The 23,491-nt window shown below is 36.6% G+C and overlaps 1 protein-coding gene across 2 annotated transcripts in view; it reads right to left on the bottom strand.

Moving 5' to 3' along the window:
• The window catches only part of LOC149778574 (uncharacterized), a 33,736-nt gene extending 14,508 nt beyond the window's left edge, over positions 1-19,228 (bottom strand). For both annotated transcript variants that reach the window (XM_089938508.1, XM_089938509.1), the window contains exons 1-5: positions 19,086-19,228; positions 7,556-7,624; positions 4,356-4,453; positions 3,795-3,896; positions 1,092-1,385 (exon numbers count right to left, since the gene is read on the bottom strand). In XM_089938508.1, coding sequence (XP_089794634.1) covers positions 1,092-1,385; positions 3,795-3,896; positions 4,356-4,453; positions 7,556-7,624; positions 19,086-19,168 — 646 coding nt within the window. In that variant the 5' untranslated portion in view covers positions 19,169-19,228. The remainder of the gene's footprint in view (positions 1-1,091; positions 1,386-3,794; positions 3,897-4,355; positions 4,454-7,555; positions 7,625-19,085) is intronic.
• Between the last annotated feature and the right edge of the window lie 4,263 nt (positions 19,229-23,491).

The raw sequence follows: 23,491 nt of genomic DNA, 5'->3' as shown, positions 1-23,491 counted from the left end.
GAAATTGTTTCTGATGAAAATGAAAGTTTCTTGTAATAAATGTTAACTATCTTTTGTTTATTCCATAACATCAGTATATAAAATGTGATGATGCCTCAATACTATGTAATGTTTCATGCTATTTTTTACACTGTCACGCCACAGTCCTCATTAATATATTTCTATTAATGCACCACATGTAAACATTTGTGCATTAACTACATTGCACAAGTGAAAAGTTATTTTTGCTGTAAAGGAAATTATTGGTGAGGAAAAGAATATACGCTGGGGTTTGCACCGAGATATATTACATTTCGGGGGAGAGAAATAATGTAACCCTTTGACTGAGATTTCCATATCTCGGTGCAAACCCCAACATAGCTTAATGACGAGTGCGGTTGAGGAAAGATTACATGTGTGTATCAGTGGTAAGCATCCCTTTATTAACGACAATATAGTGTACACTGCAATATGTTGCATTGAGTAACCGCCTATAGTACATGCGCATGAGTAACATGGATGAGGCGAATGATCAGTTTGCATTCATGTATCATGAAGAACTACGCTTCTAACCGTGGTATACTACATTTACTTCCAGGCTGCTTAAAGCCTATAACCGTCATTGAGTAATACCTAGTCCCTAATGGTGGGCGAGGGTAAAAATTAGCTTAAACATGTGTCACGACCAATTATTTTATCAAATAATTGCAGTACCTCTAATTTCATATCGTACGAAACAAAATGCATATTATTTTGCTTTGTATGTTTCTACTGCTTGTCACATGTGCCATGTTTTCAAATCATAGAAACAAAAGTTCATTGTTTTGCAGTTATGCCTTTTCACGTGTGACAAATATTCTTTGCAAAATTCAATATGGTGTGAATATTGCTCATGGATGAACATTATATTTTACATAGGCTGCGTGATACCATTGCAATCTTCACAGAGGAAGCTATGTAATCAACGCATTTGGCACTGGACGCTATTAAAATATTTGCAACGGCAAGCTATGTAATTCTTAATTACATTCTGGTTTGCTTATGGTAGAGAAGGAAACATGCCTATGACATAATTGTACATAAGATTGGACAGATATTAACTAGAGACTCACAGATAACCTCCAGTGGTAGGCTAGCAGCAATGGTAATATTGGTGACGTTATTCCTTGCCCTGCAAGAGTAATTCCCGGCGTCCTTTCTTGTTGCATTTGAGATTAGCATTGTTGCTACGTCCGATACCAGCTTGTCTGGAATGTCTTGGTCTCCATGCTTTATCCATTGGAACGAACAGGATAGATAACACGTAGAAAAGCAGGTGATGTTTAAAGCGCCAAACTCATGAATGGTCGTTTCCTCGGGGATGAAGGTAATGTTGTCTGGGCCGTCAGTGGAAGATACGATATTGTCTACAGAACACACATAAGGAAAGGTACAAATATTCATGCACATAGATTGTAACCAGAGACTGAACAGAGACTCACAGGTAACCTACACTGTATATTATGAACCACCGTTTTATTGACTGCGTTATTCTGTGCACTGAAAGAGTAATTTGCCGAGTCATTTCTTGTTGACTTTGGGATAATATACGAAATAGACCATTACAAAGAATACCTAGATCCAGCTGAAGGATGCGATATAATATGAAGTATCATTATACAGAGAAAAAAATATTATCATATATTCAAATACTTTTGAATTCGTCAGCAGTTGAGAATCTAACCGGTCCGTGGGTTAAATCACCTATCGCCTTGTTTGTATCCATCAGCCGCGTAGGCTCTCGATTAGGCACATGTACATCAAAAGGTATGCAAGCTACTCGTGGATGTGCGTAGCAGATACATGGCGATGCAGTGATTAACTATCATAAAAAGGCACCGTTACTAGGGATTTTCTGACATACATAAAGGATTATAGATGTTCGTATTGAAAGTTAATATACACACTAATCAAAATGTAACGTGTTTTGCGTCAATGCAGTGATATAACTTAACGATCCTTTCCTTTCTTACAAAAATCCAGTATATCTACCCATGTACCTGAGAGTTATTTCCTGTCGCAAAACAATTCCGTGTTCATGCTATTTTGTAGATGTGTGCACTTTCCTGAAATTGGGTTAGTGGATGCATGCAATGTAATGAGTGTCGTAACCGGATGATCAGGATAATTTCACTTCATAATATCACGCATCCTCCAGTAGTATCCAGATATAGTAATAGATTTGCAATTTTCTAGATGATATTATATATTCCTTAATACCTTTCAAATAAATCGTGACCGATTTAAAAGAGTGTAGCGAAATATTAGCGCCATCTGACGGATTTGGCAAACAAATATAAATTTCAGTAGAATTGTGTTTCCGTACACCCCACGTCCTCCAATTTCACATTGCAACGTGCTTTTTAGAGAGGAACGGACAGACGCCGCAGAAGGTTAGTATCTCAGTGTTTGGTAGATTCTTAACAGGAGTCGTTACTCCTGGCGCTAGTTCGTTCCCTACTAAAAAATAATTATGAGTCTTGATTCAATTCACAGTTTGTGATTATATTATTGCTATTGTGTGTATTACATTTGGCATCTAAATGTTTGCAAACGCAATGGATTCCTAGATGTCGGTTTTATCATATTTGTATAAAGTATATCAACTAATCATGTAATTCAAAGTGCAAAGTTAGTTTTAAACTAACTTGCGTACACATGCAAGTTTTACTACAGCGATCAACCTCCTGTTTTAAAGCATTTAGTCAATGCTACAAAGAAAAACTTATCTTATCTTTGCTTTAAGACAATATTTTGATTCATGCATAGCTGTTGATATAAACTTCGTTATGAATGATTTCATACTTTCCAAATATCTTGTATGTGTCCACTGTGTCGAGTCCTTTGTGACACTTTGACTTTGAGGAAGAGATTAGAAAGGTTTAAAAGCGCTAAGCCTTCATTTAGAGTAGATCTGGATGGAAATCCAATATGCGCATTTTGCTGAGCGCAGATTTTATCATGTCTTGTTCATTTGCTCCGATGCATATACATTCTCTTTCCTTTCAGCCTTTTCCAAAAGGAAGAGTGAATGTACCATAGTTATGTGGATGTTTCATTGTATGTATGTATGTATGTATGTATGTATGTATGTATGTATGTATGTATGTATGTTTGGCCCCGACAATGGTACTTATTGTTACAATATTTGGATAGAAATTTAATGTGGAAAAGATTTGTAATCTTCATTAATGTAAAATTGAAATATATCAGCTATGCGGTCAGTGTGATTACAGCATGCTTAAGGTGTATAATATTGCTTCGAATGAAAACAAAAACAAACTCGGTTAATACGTCTTAATATATAATGGTAAAAGTTGGAGCGATCATTAAATGATACAAAGAGAGAGAGAGAGAGAGAGAGACAGAGAGACAGAGAGAGATTATATGATCCATAGTATATGAAATCCGGAAATCACGTATTAATCTAGAGACCTACGGTGCTGAAAAGAACGATTCCAGCAAGACTAGATGTCAGAAAATCTGACACTTGTGTGTATCGTTTGTCGTAATGCATCTGAGTTTTAAACTTCATAATATACATACCGCTACATGGGGATGGTGAAGGCTAAAGCAACGCGGTTTAAAGGTACTGGCGGGTATAGCACGTCTGAACACTCACATCTGTACACACGTCGACGGTAGCTGAGATTGCACGGGAAGACATGGTTAGTTTGAATACCTGGCTACTCTGGTAATATTACAACAATGTAAACATTGGGAAACTTAATATAGTTGATATTAGAATGAAGTTTATAATTTTCGTTTGAACCCACTTGTTGTATATGCTGGATAGCTTCCTGTTGAGCCCATTATACATTTGCATTCTTCAGTCGCGACACATGTAACGCCATCTTGGCAATCAGATGAACGTATGGCTGAAGATAAAGACAATATAGAGAACAAATGTAGCTTTCATTTCGTTAATCACCATATTGTTATCCTGACTATAATGATAAAGGCCTCAAAGAGAAAAAGAGCTTGGTGCTTAGGTTTAATATTTTTAAAAAGTCTTTCTTAATTCAATTGCTTTTTGACCATAGACCATGATTGCTTACCTATAATTATAATCTCCTATCAAGCTATCATCATATAAAGCGCAAAGCAACCACCATTAAAACGTAATATTTTTAACGTCATTTAAATATATATTCTAAAATGTAATGGAATTAAATGTATGTTTAAAAGTATTAACACATTTGGGAAGTTGAACATATGTATTCTATTTTTGCGCTGACCATACTTTAGGGAGCAGATGATAGGAATAAATGCCATATGTTATGCTCCAAAATATTCTCGTTTGCAACCAGTGATTTTGAAAATTAAACTAGACTTACGGATATTACAGTTCTGGTCCCCATTGTGCTTCCACCCTTGGCAACATGATATGAAGTATAATTGCTTTGCCTTGGTTCGCTTTCCAGTCACTAAACACCTACATACAACAACCGGTTCTTATAAAGTGATATACTTATATTACTTATATTTTGTAAGTATTTGTAAGTATACAGTTGAAGATAAAGATAAGAATTCTTTAAAAAAAGAATATATAAAATACAAGTCATTAGTAATATATATATATATATATATATATATATATATATATATATATATATATACAGATAGATAGATAGATATATATATGGTCATGGAAAATGCGCACTTGATAATAGAATTGGGAGATACTCTTTTATGAAGCGAATAATACTACACACTTTGCACTATTTTATACAGAAAAAATAGGTACACTTTTATTTCGCTTCATTCGTGCATTCAATGAATCAGATTATAGTGTTAGTCACATAATCATCCAGTGAATACGATAGTCGAGCATGTTAATTTCTCCTTTGAATACTTTCCCCGATCTTATTAACCTTTGGAATAAAAGCCCTATTATTTCCCGAATCCTACCGGCCAAAAGACAAAACATCGTTTTGTCTGTTAATAAGATATTGACAGAGGTCATTAACACTTGCCTAATTACCGTCCATAAGTATCTGCGCATGAGATTTATAAATTACTAGAATGAAACTTATCTCAGTTTGATGACGTATCGACTGCTACCAATACCATCCAGCCGTCCTGCCTGTGATTCAATCTGTTCATAGACCTATGGTTTCCATTATATACTTTTCTAAGCCTCATCAAGACAAGCCATAGAACGTTAGATTAGTTTGAGATTTTTTGAAAGATCTCTCTATTCATCTATCACCACCAGGTTCCCGGCAATACTGGAGACTAGAATAGTGCCTTACGACCTAGTTATGTATCGGCCGAGTTTCATTTCGAAAAACCATCCGTGCAGAACTGTCAACTACACCATATGGATACGACTAGCCATTTGCTCACGGCTTATCCTCTCGAGCGGTAAGGATGACAGACACACTTCGTATATACCTCTGGGTATGCATTATAATGGTGATCACGACCTGACTGACCCACACATTGAGTGTTGAGTGTGGGTGAACCTGAAGATTACAATGATATAGTGTTGCATACCACCTCCCTCTTCCACAAAGCCTCACTATTTATCAATCGCTCCCAAACCTCCACGTTTTCGCCGTTCACAACCATCTGATAAGCTCTAGGTTTTTGTTTTTCAAACAACATTGAACCAATTTAATTCCGAATAACAACTGGGCGATCAAAATTGTCTCGTAACAGCTTCGTATCTCGTTTAAACATGCCCTGCACATCGCCCTTTAGATTCCTGGCTCAAGAACCGTAGAATATGGCAAAGTTTACACTTTTACAACAAGAAATCAGTTACATTACGAAAGAGCGGATAATGGATATTGTCTGTGATTCACTATCTCCAGGTTGTTGTTTTTTATCGACGCTTACTTTAGTTATAAACTACAGGGGAAAGAATAGACTAATCATATACCTCACTCATCTAAATCGATTCATAATTAAACCAAAATTTAAAATACAGGCCTCCTTTGCATCCGTCCGTACGAATTTGCTATGGATATCGATCTGACGCATGCATAGTTTCACGTTCCAATCCTTATATTCTGTTCGCGTGCGGAGAAACTTGTTATCTGATTCGGGCTCTCACCACTTTATTCTTAAACATAAGTCGAAACATTTCAACTTCTACGTCTCCCTGTTACGGACGACACCATTTACTTCCACGGCCGCATATTCCGACTATATCCTCCAGAAACATACAGCAAGTTCTGATCTGGTTGAGGAAAATAACCATCTCATATCACTTTTATATCATCTAGGCTTTTTGATCAATTGGAAAACCAACAGTTTATCTACCTCGGTGTGGAATGTAATTTCCACTTGAGCCTGACAAGTCGTCCCCTCCCTCAGGTGGTCAGAATTGTCGCACTTGCAGAGTTCATTAAATAGCTGAAACGGATAACAGCCTGGGGTTTACCGCAAGTTGTCGGATTATTATATGCCTCCTAAGGCGTCCATACATGCGTCCGCTGCAAAAGTCCTTACCCTATCAATGGAGCGTTTCAATCAGGTTCGATTTTAGGGTCAGCGTAACGAGCAAGATTGTATAATTTCGGGACGAGCGGTGCAACCATGGTTGGCTTACGGAAGGAATACATCTTGAACAGTCGCCTTGTGCCAGTAAACAATACGCAAGCATCTCTTGGAGATGAGAACTAAGTTTTCAAATTTTGAAGTGACCTTTTTCAGAACAAGGTCGGGCAGATCAGTCAGACAACTCAGTGATAATGACGTAGTCTGGATGCTGAACATTCTCTCCTCTTAGAACCCATTCTCATAACAGTAAAACATTAGAAGGGCTTTTCTGATTTTATAGTTATATTTGTTCCTCCGTTAATGCTTTATTATCACATTGCTTTAAAAACTTCCCATAGTCCACGCAATCAGTGCATCCCGTTACACGATGCGCTGCTCAGATTACAACTAATGCCACATGTAGGCGTCAATTTCAAGTAATAGAGTTATTGATCTTTGCCTTTATAGAGCGAAAATAAGTATTTTTAGGTTTGGGAGGTAGTAGTGCTTACATTCCTAATGTCAATTCGATCAGGTAATTAATCTAGGAGAAACATGCTGTACGGTAAAATGTGCTGTCTGAATTTTGTGTCAGAGAAGAAATTTATTCGACACTGTGTAATTATCTGCTCACTTATTGTTTTACGTTTGTGTTTTTGGATAAAATTGGTCCATCTAGATTTATCTTTATTTATTCCGATTTGCTAAAATATTTTCGAGAAAGAAAATCGTTTCCAGTATTAAAAATCGCACTTGCTGTTTTGCATGAACGTGTTTTCTGTTCATGTCCGTGTCTGTTAATTATGTTCCTGAAAGTAGCAAAATAAACTACAAAAACTAAATTGTTTAGCTTTGATTTAAATATTTCCGACACTTAGTAAGAAATAAAGGATCGCTTGAAGTCATGTGGCTTAAGCTTGCTTTTTTAGAATCTATAGTTTTTTACGTGATTAATATTTTCACTATTTCTCTGAAATCAAGCATACGTGGTGCCACTTCAATACTTCTTCAGATAAATAGATCCGAACACATCCAGCATGATGCTTACCAGTCCGAAACACGACTGGCACAGTAATTTTCCAACGAGTAGACAACGGACTTTGTTGAACAGGCATTTCTGAAACAAGCAATTATAATCAGTGAGGGAACATTGTAGTATAGTGCAATATATTGTAGACTAAGGGAAACCTTTGTCTAAAAGGTAGCAAGACATAGCGTGTATTGAACTTAAGAAGGAAAACAATTCTAATATTGTAACATGTTGGATTTGTCTGACCTCTGAGGGTAAGCAGATTATTGGAAGGTTTGACTTGTGTAAGGTTATAGACTCTATCGGAAAGAGCAATATTAAAAATGTCCACAGTTCAGTTTCATAGACAAACAATCATATGAACTTTTCAACATAAGGAAGGGCTAGGAGGTAAAAGATTTTTCACAATCGAATTTAATTCCTTATAAACAAAGGAAAACATTTATTCCTACCACCCCTTTTGAAAACAAAACTACCGTAATCATGATCCATATATCATCATAGGCGTCACAGGTCTTGCAAATAGCTTACTTGAAGTGTCGTCTGTCCGTGGGGTTGTGGCTTGCTATACTGTGGATGTGCATGCCTATGCGTAAAAGACAGTCCCTATTGCAGTTGCTGCAGACGTTCTGGGAAGTCTGATTTGCTGAGGTTGCTGCCACGATTTCCTTTCTCTCACGTTTCTCTGCCACCAGTTAGCCTCTATTCACAGCGACTGCTATGCCCTTGAGGACCGTCTGACTCCAGGTGCCTCCACCCTTGGCTTGCACCTCCCATCCGTTGCGTGAAGTGTCGCATGCCTTCATGTTCTTCTTGCACATATCCTTGAAACGGAGTGAGGGGAGGCCGAATCTCTGGTGCCTTTGGCCAGCTGTCAATATAGGATGTCCTTTGGCAGCCTCACATCCTCAATGCCTCGGACGTGACTCAGCCATCGAATGAGGTGTTTTTTTCAGCAGGGAGTATATGATGTAGAAAATTGCACCCTGCAGCATCTCGCTGTGTGGGACGCGGTTTTAACAGCTGATCTTCATGATGCGTTTTAGGAAGTTTCCTCATGTAGTTGATCCAGGACTCCCTTCCATATGGAAGGGTGCTGAAAAGGCAGTTCTGGTAGACTGGGATCTTGGTATGCCTATCAACGCGTTGTTTTTTATCCGCACCCACTTCGTTAGACTTGTCTTTTTGGTGTTTGCCTTTCCAAGCTGTCTGTCCAGCCACAAATCGAACGAGAGAGTGTTGCTGATGGTTGACAACAGGTAAGTAAAGTTGTTGACCGCTTCCAGGGTGACACCGTCGATTTTGATGGAAGGGGCAATGGTGGCATCTTGCACGCTGTCGTTTGTCTTTTCCAGGATGATGCTGAGCCCGAACTGCTTGCAGGCATCAGCGACACGGTCTACCAGTCTCTAGAGGGCATCCTCGGTGTGGGTTACAAGAGTCGCGTCACCCGCAAGCATCTCCTTGATGAGCATAGATCTCACTTTGGTCTTCGAGTGCAGTCGTGTTAGGTTGAAGAGCCTGCCATCGGACCTGCTTTGTAGATATACGCCACCAGTGGACGTGTCGAAGGCGTAGGACAGGTGCAGGATAAGCAGATCAAGAAAAGGGCCAGCACCAGCACGTAGCCCTGAGTCACGCCGCTGTTGATGGGAAGGAGTCTGAGGAGCATCCATCATGCAAGACTGTTCCATTCATATCGGCATGGAAAGTGATTATTATGCCGCGGCTTTTGGGGGTAGGGGCAGTCGGCTTTACTGAGAAGTTTAAAAAGACCCTTCCTGCTGACCAGGTAAAAAGCCTTGGTGAGGTCGATGAACATAATGTTGAGTGGTTGACTATGCCATCTGCTCTTCTCTTGGAGTTGTCGGAGGGAGATGGTTATGTCTGTTGTCAACATGCCTGCGTTTATTTTGCCAACGATGCTCAGGATCGAGATCCCTTTTTAATGTGTACAGTCACTCCGATCACTCTTGTTTTTATTAAGCGTCGAAATGGTGGAGTCATGAATGTTTTAGGGGACTGCTCCTTCCTCCCAGTATAGGCAGAATAGCACATTCACCGGTTAAAGCACTGTTGGTTTCCCACGTTTGATAGCTTCAGGCGGGATGCTGTCGCTACCTGGTTCTTAGTCGTTTTGGAAGGAGTCAATTGCTTTGCTGAGCTCCTCTAAGGTGGACACTTTATCGAGCTACTCCATGGTGGGCCGATTTGTACGCTGCTACGGGCCGTATCGGTGACTGAGAAGGTGTTTGCAAAGCACAGATCATGGTAGTTGCACAGCTGCAGCAATCTCTGACCATTTTCGTTGGCATTTCCAGTGCAATCATGTCCGCGACAGGTAGGCTATGAATTGTGCTCCGTACCTACTCTGGGCTTAAATGAGCCGAATAAGAATAGTAGCTCGTCTTTGGGTCATCCTTGGATCTGTTGGTTCAGCTGCCCATAGCACTGATCCTTTGTGTCTTCTGAAGACGTGAGGGTGGGGGTATATACAATGAGGATGTTCAGAGCACCTGTTGAAGTGGCAAGGCGGAATGATAAGAGACGCTCAACCGAGGTAACGAGGGTATTTCTGATAGCGACGCCTACTCCGTGCTAGGAGTTCTCTACGGGTTCTCGACCCTTTCCGAAGAAGGTGTAGTTTCCTCTCTGAAGGAGATACTGGAGGAGAGCCTGGTTTGCTGGAGGGCAGCCATGCTGACATTTAGTCTGGTGAGCTGTCTGTCGGTGATGGCCATCTTACTGGTGTCATCCAACTCCCTAAGGAAGTCAGAGATGCTTATGCACATGGTGCTCACGAATCGAGGAACTGGAGTGTTATTTGTTGGTGTCTTGTTTATTTTGTCTGGTGAGGAATTTCCGTCTGCTTGTCATGCTAAGCAACACACTGAGCTCCAGACACCCACTGGAGCAGGAAGACGTTGTCGGGTCAAAATAAACTAGTAATGTAACAAATAATTAATCTACCAATGTTGGAAATTAAATTTTAAAACGACCTAACAGTTTTGGGAATTAAGCCGAACATAATCCAAAAAGTTATACCGCAATTCCAAAGGTATTGCGTGTTCCGAACTGTTAATTCCAATCTTAATTGTGCTGCTGTACGAACAGTCTTGAATGCGCCGATATACCAATAGCCTTTCTATTGAACAATGATATATTCCAGTATGTCCCTTAATGAATTATAAATAACCCCAAACGTGTGTTTCGTCAATGAACACTTTGTAATTCCAATTAATAATTAAATAAATAATTCCTCTCACAATATAACTGAACACAACTTAAATTCATTCTACAAAAACTGAGGATAAAATAGGCATGGATTTGTTTTGTTTATCACAATCTTTATATAAGAACCTTGGAGCGCAACGCGATGACGAGAATGTGTGTAAATTTCCCTTCAAATATAATGAAAGATGGCACTACTTCACACCAACTGCAGTATGGTAAGTACAGTTAAGTTTTTAAAAGCAAACACCAGCCTGTATCCAAGATGCAGATTAGGACGGCTTCTAGCAGACTGAACATTACTTACTAGCGGATTTGGATAATAAATTTCTAGAACAGCAGAACGTCAAAGTTTGGGTCAAACAGAGAACCGCTCGCAAATTCCAGTTAGTAGGCAATGAAACAAAATGCATCAGAAAATATATCAAGACAAGTGGCCAGTTAGGATCTATATAACGAGTTTGAACACAATCCATGAACGGTTAATCATTTGGATTACTTCTCGATGGAGGTCTGGGGATTATCAAATACGAGCGATATCAGTGGCTCTTCTTAATAGGAAATTGGTACAACGAAACATGCAAAAGAAAAAGGACACCAACGAAAAAACGAATGCTCTATATAGTTTTCAGAAATGTCACACCAGTCATTTGGTCAAGATTGCACCATATAATAAGATAGATGGGAAATTAGTCTAGATAGTAACTGTGTAATGGCATACGTTTTGGTACGTTTACATTAATGTATGATAATCATGGATCAGAAAGTTGCATTAGCTCAACGTCTCGAGGAATATATACTCTTCTATCGTTGTAGCTGACTTTTATAGAGAGATAACACCTAAATGAGAACAGAATATATTCATTAAACAAACTGAAATAGAGAAATGCAATTGTTAGTGAAAATCAGATATGATCGGTTATGTGCCACTGTACATGGCAACTATATTGATCTAGTCCAGATGTTTTCAAGTCTACATTTTAGCCAAGAGTCCGATTATAACAAGATCTGATAACACTATCCTATGCTGAAAAAACGCCTAACGCAATATATAGCTAACCCATTTATGACGATGTGAAAATGGAAGGATTGTGCCGGAAAAACAAAGAATAGGTATCCAAACATATATGTTTCGCAAGAGTGAGATCTCAGATGCTATACAAATACTCCTGAAATTGATGAAGCTGAAATAGTTATTTGCAATTACGTAGTTAACAACGCATTTTGCATGAAAGTACCAAGTGCTGATCTGCAGGTATAAATGTATACACCATCAAAAATATATGGGTCATCCTCACATAAATCGGACGTAACAAAACATAATTATCAACGAACAAACAAAAGCATAATTAAAATGATAGCTAGTTCACAGGAGTAGAGGTCAAATATTGGTACACAGAGGAAGCCACCTTGTAGGATAATCCAACAGGAGATTCAAATGTTTCATAACAAGAGCAGAAAACAAACAATGTTTTTATATTTAGTTCAGTTGATGTATTTATGAGAAGCAGACATGCTTTGTTGGTTAACAGGTGGAGCAGACAGAGTCTAAGCGAGTTTCCAAAGGCAAATAATAATTGTGTCTAAACCTTTTTACCCTTCTGTATGTACGGAGACATTATTGTACAAAGATATCGGCAAGATAAACCTATTGAAAACGGGGAGCAAAGTTCATGACTGATAGTGATAGTAGGGGCTCGCAGCCTCCACCAATGTATACCACCACATGCCTACAATTTATATAAACCCATTCCCTCCAAGAAAATCAGAGCAAATAAAATAATAATAAACTTGTTAAAGAAAATGGGTATAGAAAACAAGTCAGCAAGAGCAAGAATTTAGTTATTTATAATATAGACCAATGCATTATGTGTTGTTCCTACGAGTACAAAAGGACATTATAAAATATATTTTAGACGCTATAACGTAATGATATATGCACTTGGTAATGCAACCTTTTCCTATGAGATGGATACTAAGGGGTGAAGGGTCATGCAATGTTCAAACTTGTCATATTCCACATGTACTCTCGTGCAAGAAAAATGGAACGGCAAGGAAGTCGCTTACAACATTGATAGCTTTGTGTCATGCGCATTTCTATACTCAATTTAAAAATTAAAATAATATCCCATATTAAACAGGAATTTCTAAATTGTGGACATATAAAGATATAATTGACTTAATGTATGATCACATCTAAACTAAAAAGATTACAAAAAGGTTCGTAACGGAAACGTATGGTATATCATGTAAAGAAGGTGAACCCTTTGTGGTTACGTTGACGTTTAGACTTCTATCAGGACCGAACACAAATAAACACTACTAAAACTGTGTATGAGGATAAAACTTGTAAGAGTAAACCAGTAAACGATATAAAGGATGCAAGTCGTGCAGACAACACCACATCGCCTCTTTGTGAACTGTAAATTTAATGCAAATGAATTAAATTAATTGCTTGTTGCGTCTGAGATAAGGAATGATAGACCAGAATGAATCAATGCCAGAACTCTATCTAAAAAAACTTTGGTCAATTTATGATGCTAAAAGACAGCAATGTTTATTATTCATATATAATGTTCATACCCTTTGTGCGAGGTGAAAAATTTCAACAAAAGAGTATTAGAACATATTCTGTCGTTTTTTTTTTTGTTTCATTAAGGTGTCTAATAAGCATTTACCAGGTACAGTTTGCTAAAGACGCTTGAGAAAATTTACAATTCCAATAATTTTACTTTAATTCTATCCAGTGGTGAAACAAAAAATTTTTTAAAAATATTTTCTGCTTTTTTCTAAGGCAGTGGAACAATTATTGCAATCAAGAAACATGTTTCCTTTACAATCTGTTTGCAGTTTTGTATAATACATTTGTCAAATATTTAACGACATACATTTAGAAAGTAAAGTTATCACCATTTATAGTGCTGAAATTTAAAGGTTTGAAAATCGTGTCGTGTCTTTGTACTGATAAACAGATTGAGTGAATCAAAGATTTGTTTCAATGATTAGTTCAACGGATGCATTTGAAATTTCGGAAATAAATATCAACGATATAAACAGGAAGATGATTACAGTGATGGAAGATATTACAAGGCAGAAATTGTCAATAGTTCCTGTTGAGAAGACAAAATCACTAGTTGTTTAGACCTTTCCAATATATAGAACAGTGCACTTGAGAATATATAAGCGACTTGATTCAATTGTAGTCTATTTCCTTCAGCTTAGGTGTTATATTCAATTGATACAAATATAGAACATATTCGTGAGATAAAGTAACAATGAAATAAACCTCTTTCATTGTTTGTGTTGCTGTCTACAATCCCAAAACCTTTATAGATATACAACACAATGTAAATCCTATTATATACATTGTAAAGCTGGTAAAGATCGACATAGTATGTATTGTCATCATCAAAAGAAAAATAATTTTACTCATCCAACGGAAGTTCCTTTGCACGTTCTGAAACTCACTCGCTGCGATTTGTGTCATCCTCCTCGCCCCGTTTCGTGTGCATGCATTATGTCAAAGACAAGATACTTCAGCCACCAGGGTCTTTGTTTTTTAGAGTGTGTATTATTTTGCTAAAATGTTATTTGTTTGCAAGGATGTATTTATTTGTTTGTTTTATACAAAGTACTTATATTTGCTTTTCTATAACAATGATTTTAGTGAACCTCGGTTATCTCCTTCTACACAGTAATCTTTGTAATATATATATAAAGTATTCAAGTCGTGCAGAAAGCACCACATCGCCTCTTTCTGAACAATAAATGTAATGACAATGATTTGAAGTGCTTGTGGCCTCTGAGATAAAGAATGATAGACCAGAATGAATCAAGGCCAGAACCCTGCCTCAGAAATACCAGGCAAACGGTCGATTTCTGATTCTAAAATACGGCGTTGTTTATTATTCATATATAATGTTCATACCCTTTGTGCGAGATGAAACTTGAATGTTTCAGAGATATTGCAAACGTTATTCGTTCAGCAAAAATGTATTGGAACATATTCTGTCCATTTTTTATTTTATTAAGGTGTCTAATAAGGATCTACCAGCCAGGTATATTTTGCTAAAGTCATTTGAGAAATTTACAATTCCAATAATTTTACTTTAACTCACACCTATAATAAAAATAAACAAATAATGTTCTGCTTTTTCTAATGCAGTGGAACAATTATTGTTATCAAGAAAGGCGTGTCCTTTACAAACGTATTGCAAAATATAACAAAATACAGTTTTGTATAATACATTTATCAAATATTTATAGTGAAGATGGCATATTTTATAGACTGAAATTTAAAGGTTTAAAACCGTGTCGTGATGAAAAGATTAAATTAACGGATGCATTTGAATATTCGGAGAAGAAAAAAAACATCAGCTCTATAAATAGGAAAATGATTAAGGTGATGGTGGATATTACCAAGCAGAAACTATTTTGAAATGACAGAAACACTCATTGTTTTACCATTCGTGTATATAATACAATGAACTTGAGATAATAAAAGCGACCTGACTCAGTTGTAATCTACTTCCGTCAACTTAGTTGCTATTGTTGATTGATACAATTATAAAACATATTCAATAAATAGAGTAACAGTGAGATAAAAAAAATTCCTCGTGTGCATTGATATCAACTATCACAAAACCTTCATAGATATAAAAAAATGAAAATTCTAATATATACGGTATGAAACTGATTAAGATCGACATAGTATGTATTGTCATGATTAAAAGAAAAATCATTTTACTCATCCAGCGGATGTTCTTTTTGCACGTTGTGAAAGTACTACGCTGTTGTTGCTATTACACAATGTTTTCCTCTGTTTCATATAATGGATTAAATTTGAAATTCACTAGATGCGATTTGTGTCACCATCCTTACCCCGTTTCATGTGCGTGCATTATGAAAAAGAAAAGAGACTTCAGCCACCATGGTTTCTGTTTCTGAGGATGTGTATTATTTTGATAAAATGTTGTTTGTTTGGATAATGCATTTATTTGTTTGTTTGGTACAAAGTGCGTATATTGCATTTATATAACAATGATTTTAGCGAACCTCACCTATCTCCTTCTCCTACACTATAATCTTAGTATATATATATATGAATTTATGTGTACCGATTGTGAAAATAAGTCTGAAATTAGATGTGACATAAATCATCTCTTTGTCTTAATCTTCTACAAATATTTAAGTTATTCTCATTGTCAGTTTGTGTGATTCCATCAAATATAATGCCTGAATGAAAAAAATCCCAACATATAACCAAGCCCTTCTCTTTGTACCTGTGATGGTATGTTGGATTAAGAAACATAAGCTGCCTTCTTCCCATTGTGTATGCAGCGGTATATAGCATAGTAAGTATAGCATTTAAACTATACCCATACCTTTATATGTTTCGTGTTGCAAATGATGGGAAATATCAGTATATGCAATATCTCGTTTACATTTGTAAGTGCCCCACCAATAATTAATTCCTATTTTCCCAGAAACGTCCCATATACAAATATTACTCCTGTGCCTACAGCGTATCCAAATAGATCCTAATGCTAATCTATGAAGGTTTCTAAAATTAACTTCCCCTATCCTCATGAGCACAAAAATGAAAACGACAGTATAATGTTAAATTCTGCTTGTTTCGATTCCGATATTGCATCCCCAAAGCGACCAATATAATGACTATCGTGGACCATTTCCATTATCATAATCATGTCGATGAACACATAACCCTACTCTCCCTTGTCTTGTCCTCAAAACCAATACAAAATTAAATCCTAATGAGATGTGGTGGAGTGTCTAGGCAGAGGGACATGCCATGGCAAATATTAGTGAATTTATCTATAGTTATTGTTCCATGCCCAAAAAGTACATAGATGTATATACTTTCATAGTTCTGTAGCGTGCACTAGAATTCTGACACCCTTGTGCACAGATTCAGACCATTCACAAAACTTTTCCAAGGGTTCAAGTCTTTGTCTTGAACAATGTAAGAGTAATTTCTCAACAAACAAAGCCCATTTACTAGCTATTAACTTTGTATATAATATATAAAGAAGAAATGTCCATTACCGACCCAGGCTCCATTCCCAAAAATGGATACAGCGTTTTGCACATCTTCACACTATCCCCAATCGAATGCCGATTTTATTCATTACATTACGGGCGCACGCAAGTCCAATTTTCATAATCACATAATCACCTCTCTTTCTTCCAACAAACAGCGAGGATAAAACTCCAAATGTAGACAAAACGTATGCGATATTTAGAGAAACCAGGGCCGAGAACGTTTACTATATCAAACCTTGTCGATGAACATCGGTCGCCATCAGCATTAAACACACCAGGAAAGTTAATCAAAGACATTTTAACGCATGATATTCTGATGATGCAGTGAACAAACTGGTCTATAGCATTCGTTCTCACACTTCTTTTGATTGCATTGACATTCTTGGAATGAAATGAAAGACGGTGGATCCGAATACACAATGAAGGTGAATGTCCTTGTCGAGAAGATAAAAAGAAAGGAACGTAGATCATTCCACAAGGTATACTTGGATCTAGAACAAAACTGCAATTTCAAGACAAATGTTAGATTTGTTTCAAGGTATGTATAATCAAGGCGTTTGTTTAAGATACCATATACTGGGATAGTCGGTAATGCACGTTTTGATAAATTATTTCCATAGAGGCGTGGTATTATTGTGTCGCATTGACAAAGCAGCAGTCGAACTTAGGAAATACATTTATAATACACAAACATCTGAATGAGGAGCAATTCTATATTTCCCGCCCATCCCCTTCAGACATGAACCAGCTATACAATTAACGCCACACTTTTCTTATAGCCCGCCTTCTTTCCCGAGGCCATGCGTTCATCCACTTGAATTTATCAAAATTATTTAAAAAGCAAGCGATACACTGTATACTTTATCCCATTTTCTCATGTAATAATTAAATTAATCAATCTGAAATGAGAAAAATTATTTTTGTTTTAGATTATCATAAACAGAGCAATGACGAATTAGTAAAATTTGGATTTCTCTAATTATTATTTTCATCAGCTAATTGGAACAAACATGTGGCTCTAGAATACTTGTTATAGTGCTCACTATACGGGTAGTAAGAGTCAGTAATCAAATATTTTCATGGATATAACAGCAAGCATTAATAAAATCCATAAGTAGGTTATAATTTACCTTTCTAACTCGAAATTATTATTGCAACAAACACCGTAGACACTAAACATGCAGTTGTGTGCATATTTCACACGACGAATAAGCTAAGAATGCAAATTAATATTCAGGTGAATCCCATTGAAACTATTGACTACAGACAATTGAGAAATATAAAGCTAATGAGATTAAATTGATTAATACATTCTGACAAAAATATGTCATAAGATTCCAGAAATATTACGGCAAATTATCATGTAAATATTGTACAACTTATAAAGACGTGAACTAAATTGTATAAGGTAATATACACTTCAGAAGGGACTTGTAGCCGGATGAATCGACATACCTTCCTCTTAATACAGGGAAAATTTAAGCGTCGGAATAATAGTATCAATTAATTATTGCATCCGCCTCCATATGTCAACTTCATCAACGCCTCTTGCAACCTTTGGAATGTATTTTTTAAACGTCTGCTCCTTCAAGTGTATATTTACGTCACATGCAATAATTTTTTTCGCCCTGTTACGCGTCCTGTTATGATGTTCATGTTGAAAAGTTCTTGTAACGTCTAAAGTAGAATGGTTTATATCAATATCTGATGTTGTATTATGTAAAGATGATATATTTTTGCATTTATCTTTGCTTTGTCTGCCTTTCATATTTTATCTCGGTCTAAGTATGTTTAAGCCAAATTATTGACAACAAAATGCTCTCTCGATTTAAATATTTTCAGCTATTTACCTCCGGTAAAGCAACTAAATCAAATAATTATAATAAGAACAACATAAACAATTAATAACAATTAATGATAATAATAATAATGATAATAATAATAATAATAATAATGATAATAATAATAATAATAATAATAATAATAATAATTACAATAACCCGATTAATTGGAGCACCAGTTATATACCTCACAGACTTGCAAAACTGTCGGTAGACGCTAGAAATAACATTAAAACCAGATTTGCAACTGAAAGGGTCTTCATATTATTATAATTATTATGGATGATGATGATGAAAATGATGATGATGATGATGATGATAATGATGATGATGATATGATGATGATGATGATGAGAAACCTCTGAGTTGCCCGACGATTCATTTGCGAACACAGATAAATTAATTTTACTTACCCTCTCCAGTCTGCATTCATTACAGAGAGTCGTAATAATGCCACAAAAGAGACACAAAGAAAATGCATAACACCTGAAATCATCCCCGTTAAACATCAATAAATGGTTACGAAATTGTGTGTTCTCTGCTAATTTAAAGCTGTTCTTCAATAACCATGCGGAAAGGCAGAAACATAAACTATCTATTCACTTGCTATCTTTTTGGTGGTGAGATTTGTCAAAAGGAAGTTATTTGCTTATTTCCATTTATGATTAATAATGATGTAATTGTCTGGTACCGTAGATTACAAGTGTAATTTAGACTAACATTTTGTTCTTGAGTCTTTGTAAGTTACAGACACACGTGTTAATAGTACAATGTTGCTGTTGTTGTTGTTGTGAGTTTTAAAGCCATGTTTCAGCACACGATAGGCTATTTATGGCGGCCAGTATTAATGGTGCAAGAAGAAAACGCGAAAACTCCGGAAAGAACCACCGATCCACGAGAATCAGGAGGAATAATGTAATGCAAAGCAAAGTAGTACATTGATTACCGTCTATATTCATTTTAGCACATATATAATTACAAAGAGCGCAGACAAGGGATGGTTGTTGCATCATGTGAATGCAATCATGGTCATTTGTGAGAACGGAACTTGATCCAAGATATTAGCAGCTTGTTGTGCGTTCTCCTCTCCTTTCGCAGCGGTCTTTCATCGTCGTTGCTGAACTAAAAAACGATTAAAGTTTTCGCAAGAAAATTTGTGAACGTATTTGACTATGTTGTTCTGCTATTCACAAAATTCTTCATTTTCAATATTTAGACATGCATAAAAAACATTTCGGGTTCTCTCTAATAATCGTCGGTAAACGTATAAGACATTGTCCAGATTTACGTTTATACCTTTCATGTCTTCCCAGTGTCATCTTTGTAAGGTTTCTTTCTTTTATTAGTGTGACAGTAGCCTTTTAGAGATTTAATTTGCTGATCACGGTCAAATCGTTTTCCCTCCCCATAAACGTTGTCTTCACATCACACACGCATACGCAGCAAGCCCGCGATAATCCCCAAAATAGATTTACTAATACTCGCTCATGCCAGAGAATATTCATTCTGGGTAGTAGATTTTAAGCTAGATCAGTAACAAGCAAAATTAATATTATCATGCTACTGTAAATCACTCAGTTTTGAATCCATACAAAATGTGATTATGGTTTTGAATCCTGAAGCAATACAAGTGAAATGTTCAGTACGCTGGAAACAACAACTAGATTTGTACTGTCTGTCAACAATTACCTGTTTAGGGTCTGTCACGCCTCGGTTCTGTATACCTGCTTGATGTCGTCGGTGGTTTTCAATTCCCCAAAACATAGTCTCAAACTCTGCAGTTTCGATAGCTATTGAGAAAACATTACTAATTGCACTGAGACAATGTTGTGTAACCGCGACCAGTTTTGAATCGACGCGTATTAGCGAAAGCCATAACGCGATTATTTAACGTGAATGTTTGGGAAAAAACAATTAGAAATTGAACATAAATACAATATAAATGTCTGCAATCTGCATATCGGTTCAGCTTAGTATGTTTGCGAAGTCGAGCGAATTTCATTTGGAATTAAACACCAAAGAGAGACTGAAATTATCAAAAGGTCTCAAATTGTAGTAGTCCTAATAGATGAGACATTATCATGACCGGACTATATTAATAAAACTGGAGTTCTGAAAACAACATCAAATAGTTTACGTTAGTCGAGATCGTTTTACATGATACTATTATGATTTATCTCCATATTGTTCAAATTAGTGCCTAGCATTGGAAGAATGCAGAAATTCAGCTACAAGTTATTTTCCTTCTAAATGATAGACAAGAGCAGCCTGGATTATTGCTCAATGTTAAGTTCTTTTTAAGCTGATAATAGACTCTGTTTAGAAGTCTCAAGGCATGCCAATCATATATAAATCTGGTTCAGCGAAAGTTAATGTATGAATAAGTTTCTGAATTGTGATAATACTAGTCAAACTTATCGGTTCTAAGGTCCAATCTTCTCTCAAGAAATATGTTCTATTGCCGAAATTTAACTAAAAGTATGTGTAGTTTTTCATGGAAGACAGTCTGAACCTGCTTGTTGAACTGTCCCCAATGGAACCTCTCAACATATCAATTCCGCTCTTGTCTGCTTCAAACGAGTAATGCATGAAATTTTCAAATGTATATGTGCTTCTTTAATTTATTTACGTTGGAGATAAAAACCAAAAATTGCTTTTATTCGGTCAGGTACCAGTGAAAACAGAAATAAAATATTGCTAGGTGTCATAAGCTTGACACTACAATTTCAATTGACTCGTCGTCACCATACAGTTGGGATACAGAATTTGAGCGGCAACCATTATCAGCATTTGAACCTGTCTCTATGGATTTCGTACGTACAATCCTGATGAAGAGTGCACCAAAGTCGTCACTGCTGCTTGAGTGCTTAGATCCAGTATTTCCTTCACTAACGGATGTTATCAATACCTCTCTCTCATCAGGGAAATTCCCATCATTTTTCAAAACTGGCATTGTAAAGGTTCTGCTGAAGAAACAAACACTAGACCATAACGATATAAAGAACTACCACCCAATTTCTAATCTCCGATTCATATAAAAATCTTAGAAAAGGTTGTTCTATCCCACCTTGTATCTCATCTAAATCCAAACAGTCTTTTTAGCCATGTACAATCTGCATTTCGCCCTTGCCACGGTACTGAAACTACTCTTCTAAAAGTAGTTAATGGCATTCGATCTGCTTTGGATAGCGGACAAATTACAGTCTTTCCTCTCCTTGATTTGTCTGCAGCATTTGACACAATATACCATGATATATTACTTCCCCGTCTCTTGCATGTATTTGGCATTCATGATAACAGCCTTACTGTGGTTCAAGTCCTACTTTGTCAAAAGGACACAAATTGTGTCTGCAAATGGAATACACTCCAGCCCAATTGCTCTGTGTTGTGGTGTTCCACAGGGGTCTACTGTTGGACCTGTTCTCTTCATTCTATACACTCAGCCGCTCTCAAGTTTCATAGATCATCATGCAGTGTCTTACAATTGTACGCTGATGACACCCTAATATACAATTCTAGCCACCCAACTGAAGTTGATACTACCATCCAAGGTGTAGAGAGGTGCATTTCTGATGTGAAATCATGAATGACATGTAACAAGCTGCAGATGAATGATGATAAAACTGAGGCCGTTTTGATCACAAGACAAAGACTTTCTCATTCACATCCTTTACCTCAAACAATATATATTAGCAACACCAACATTAAATTCACACGATCAGCACCTAACCTATATGTTACTCTGGACAGGTCCAGTATTCTCACATTGCACCAACATGTCATGAACATATGCAAGGCTGCATATCTTGAGCTGAGATGAATCAGCTCCATTCGCAAACATATTTCAGTTGATGCCACTAAAACAATTGTGTGTTCATTAGTACTTTCAAGACTGGACTATTGTAACTCAATTATGTCATCTAAATATCTACTCCAGAAACTTCAAAAAGTTCAAAACACAGCTGCTCGGATTATACTTTGAGTACCTTGATCAGAGTACACCTCCCCACTGCTCTGTACCATATACTGGCCATCCATTCGATCCAGAATCAAACACAGCATTTGTTCTCTGTGCTACATTTCACTGTCCAAAATTGATAAATGACTTTTGCCTAATGTCGTTTCGCTAACTAGCCCGACTGTCGGGTCAGCGTGTTTGGCCAACAATGGCCTAACAGTGCGTAATGTAAAACCAACGTCATTCTAATGTCACAAGTTTACAATGATCAACGTGTGATCAGCACAACTACCCAAATAAGGCCGTTGAAGAAACTAATGTTTGGGTCAAAGTCATTTAGCAAAATTGTGTTCATTTTAGGAGACAAGTTGGTATTCATTGTGTCAACTTTGGCCAAGCAGAGAGCATATTTTCAAACTAATGTTCGACAGTCAAATCTGAAATTTTACATGAATCGATGTGTCCAAAGATTATATCCCGGTTATTTTAAAACAATTAAACGAAAAAAACAATGTTAGTAAGATTTAATTACGGAACTAATATATAAATCGTCAAAATTAACCATCCAGACCATATTCTATTTAAACAGATCTGGTTTCTGGAAGCTGTACGTGAGTTATATTAAAGGCAGATAATATTAATTTTAAAAACAAAACTTGGCAAACGCATATATCCCAACGTCAGGATTGGAAACACGGAACATTGTACACATAGTGATGCTAAGTCAATGTGGTGGTCTAATGCTACTTTCAATTGTACCCTTAATGGCATCTGTTTATCCAGAGTGATCTCCTTTACATATCTAACATTAGTATTATGATAATTTAACACATTGAACAAGTCTCTTCGTTCTCCACCATT

Source organism: Sinohyriopsis cumingii, chromosome 17 (assembly GCF_028554795.1).
Source record: "Sinohyriopsis cumingii isolate HCF-2022 chromosome 17, ASM2855479v2, whole genome shotgun sequence".
NCBI classification, from domain to species: Eukaryota; Metazoa; Mollusca; class Bivalvia; order Unionida; family Unionidae; genus Sinohyriopsis; species Sinohyriopsis cumingii.
The sequence above is the reverse complement of the archived record's forward strand: the minus strand, read 5'-3'. Positions and strand labels throughout refer to the sequence as shown.